Raw genomic sequence first — 645 nt, forward strand, 5'->3', positions numbered from 1 at the left:
ACGCCAAACTCTATTGGATGAGTGAACATAAAATTAATACCAGCACATGGAATTTTTTTAAGTGTAATTATCAGTTTTCGTCTGACCTGGCCTAAAGATGCTATCGTACAAATCGCTGCAGTCGTCGATTGGGTTATCGATGTTATAAATCAGTAAATTTTGAACATTGAAAGCTGTGGAGGGAAATGATTGATTTATCGTTTTGGTGACTTACACCTCCTTCATTAACCTTTTCGTAAACTTGCCTTTTCCTTCGTAGAAAGAATGCACGTTACAATGACAGGAAGACGGAAGACTTTTCCATCAAGTCAGCAGAAGGGAAACAACTGTTTAACTCTTTTCTCTCTTTTTTCTTTTTTTTCTTTTTTTTTTTTTTTTCTTTTTTTTTCTTTTTCCTTTTTTGTGTTCTTTTTTTTATTTTACTTTTTTGTTCTTTTATGTTTGTTTTTTGTTCTTTTTTTTCTTTTTCTTTTTGCCTTTTTTACTTTTTTTTCTTTTCTTTTTTTTCGTGAAGTCTATCAGTGTTAAATTTGCAGTGTTAATAGATATCATGCGGACCAACGTAAACATTGCAGACAGAAAGCTAGGTAAAATCCACGTGGGGAAGATACAAAACCCAGCCAGTCATCCACCTGAAAACTGGTA

The 645-nt window shown here is 32.9% G+C and overlaps 1 protein-coding gene across 1 annotated transcript in view; it reads left to right on the forward strand.

Annotated features, from left to right (window-relative positions):
• LOC143296889 (uncharacterized) overlaps positions 1–645 on the forward strand; it is an 11,779-nt gene extending 11,134 nt beyond the window's left edge. Inside the window, exon 7 of the mRNA XM_076608876.1 lies at positions 1–645. This exon is cut by the window's left edge and continues 154 nt beyond it. Within this exon, the coding sequence (XP_076464991.1) occupies positions 1–21 (21 nt within the window). The 3' untranslated portion in view covers positions 22–645.

This window comes from Babylonia areolata, chromosome 22 (genome assembly GCF_041734735.1).
Source record: "Babylonia areolata isolate BAREFJ2019XMU chromosome 22, ASM4173473v1, whole genome shotgun sequence".
Taxonomy (NCBI): domain Eukaryota; kingdom Metazoa; phylum Mollusca; class Gastropoda; order Neogastropoda; family Buccinidae; genus Babylonia; species Babylonia areolata.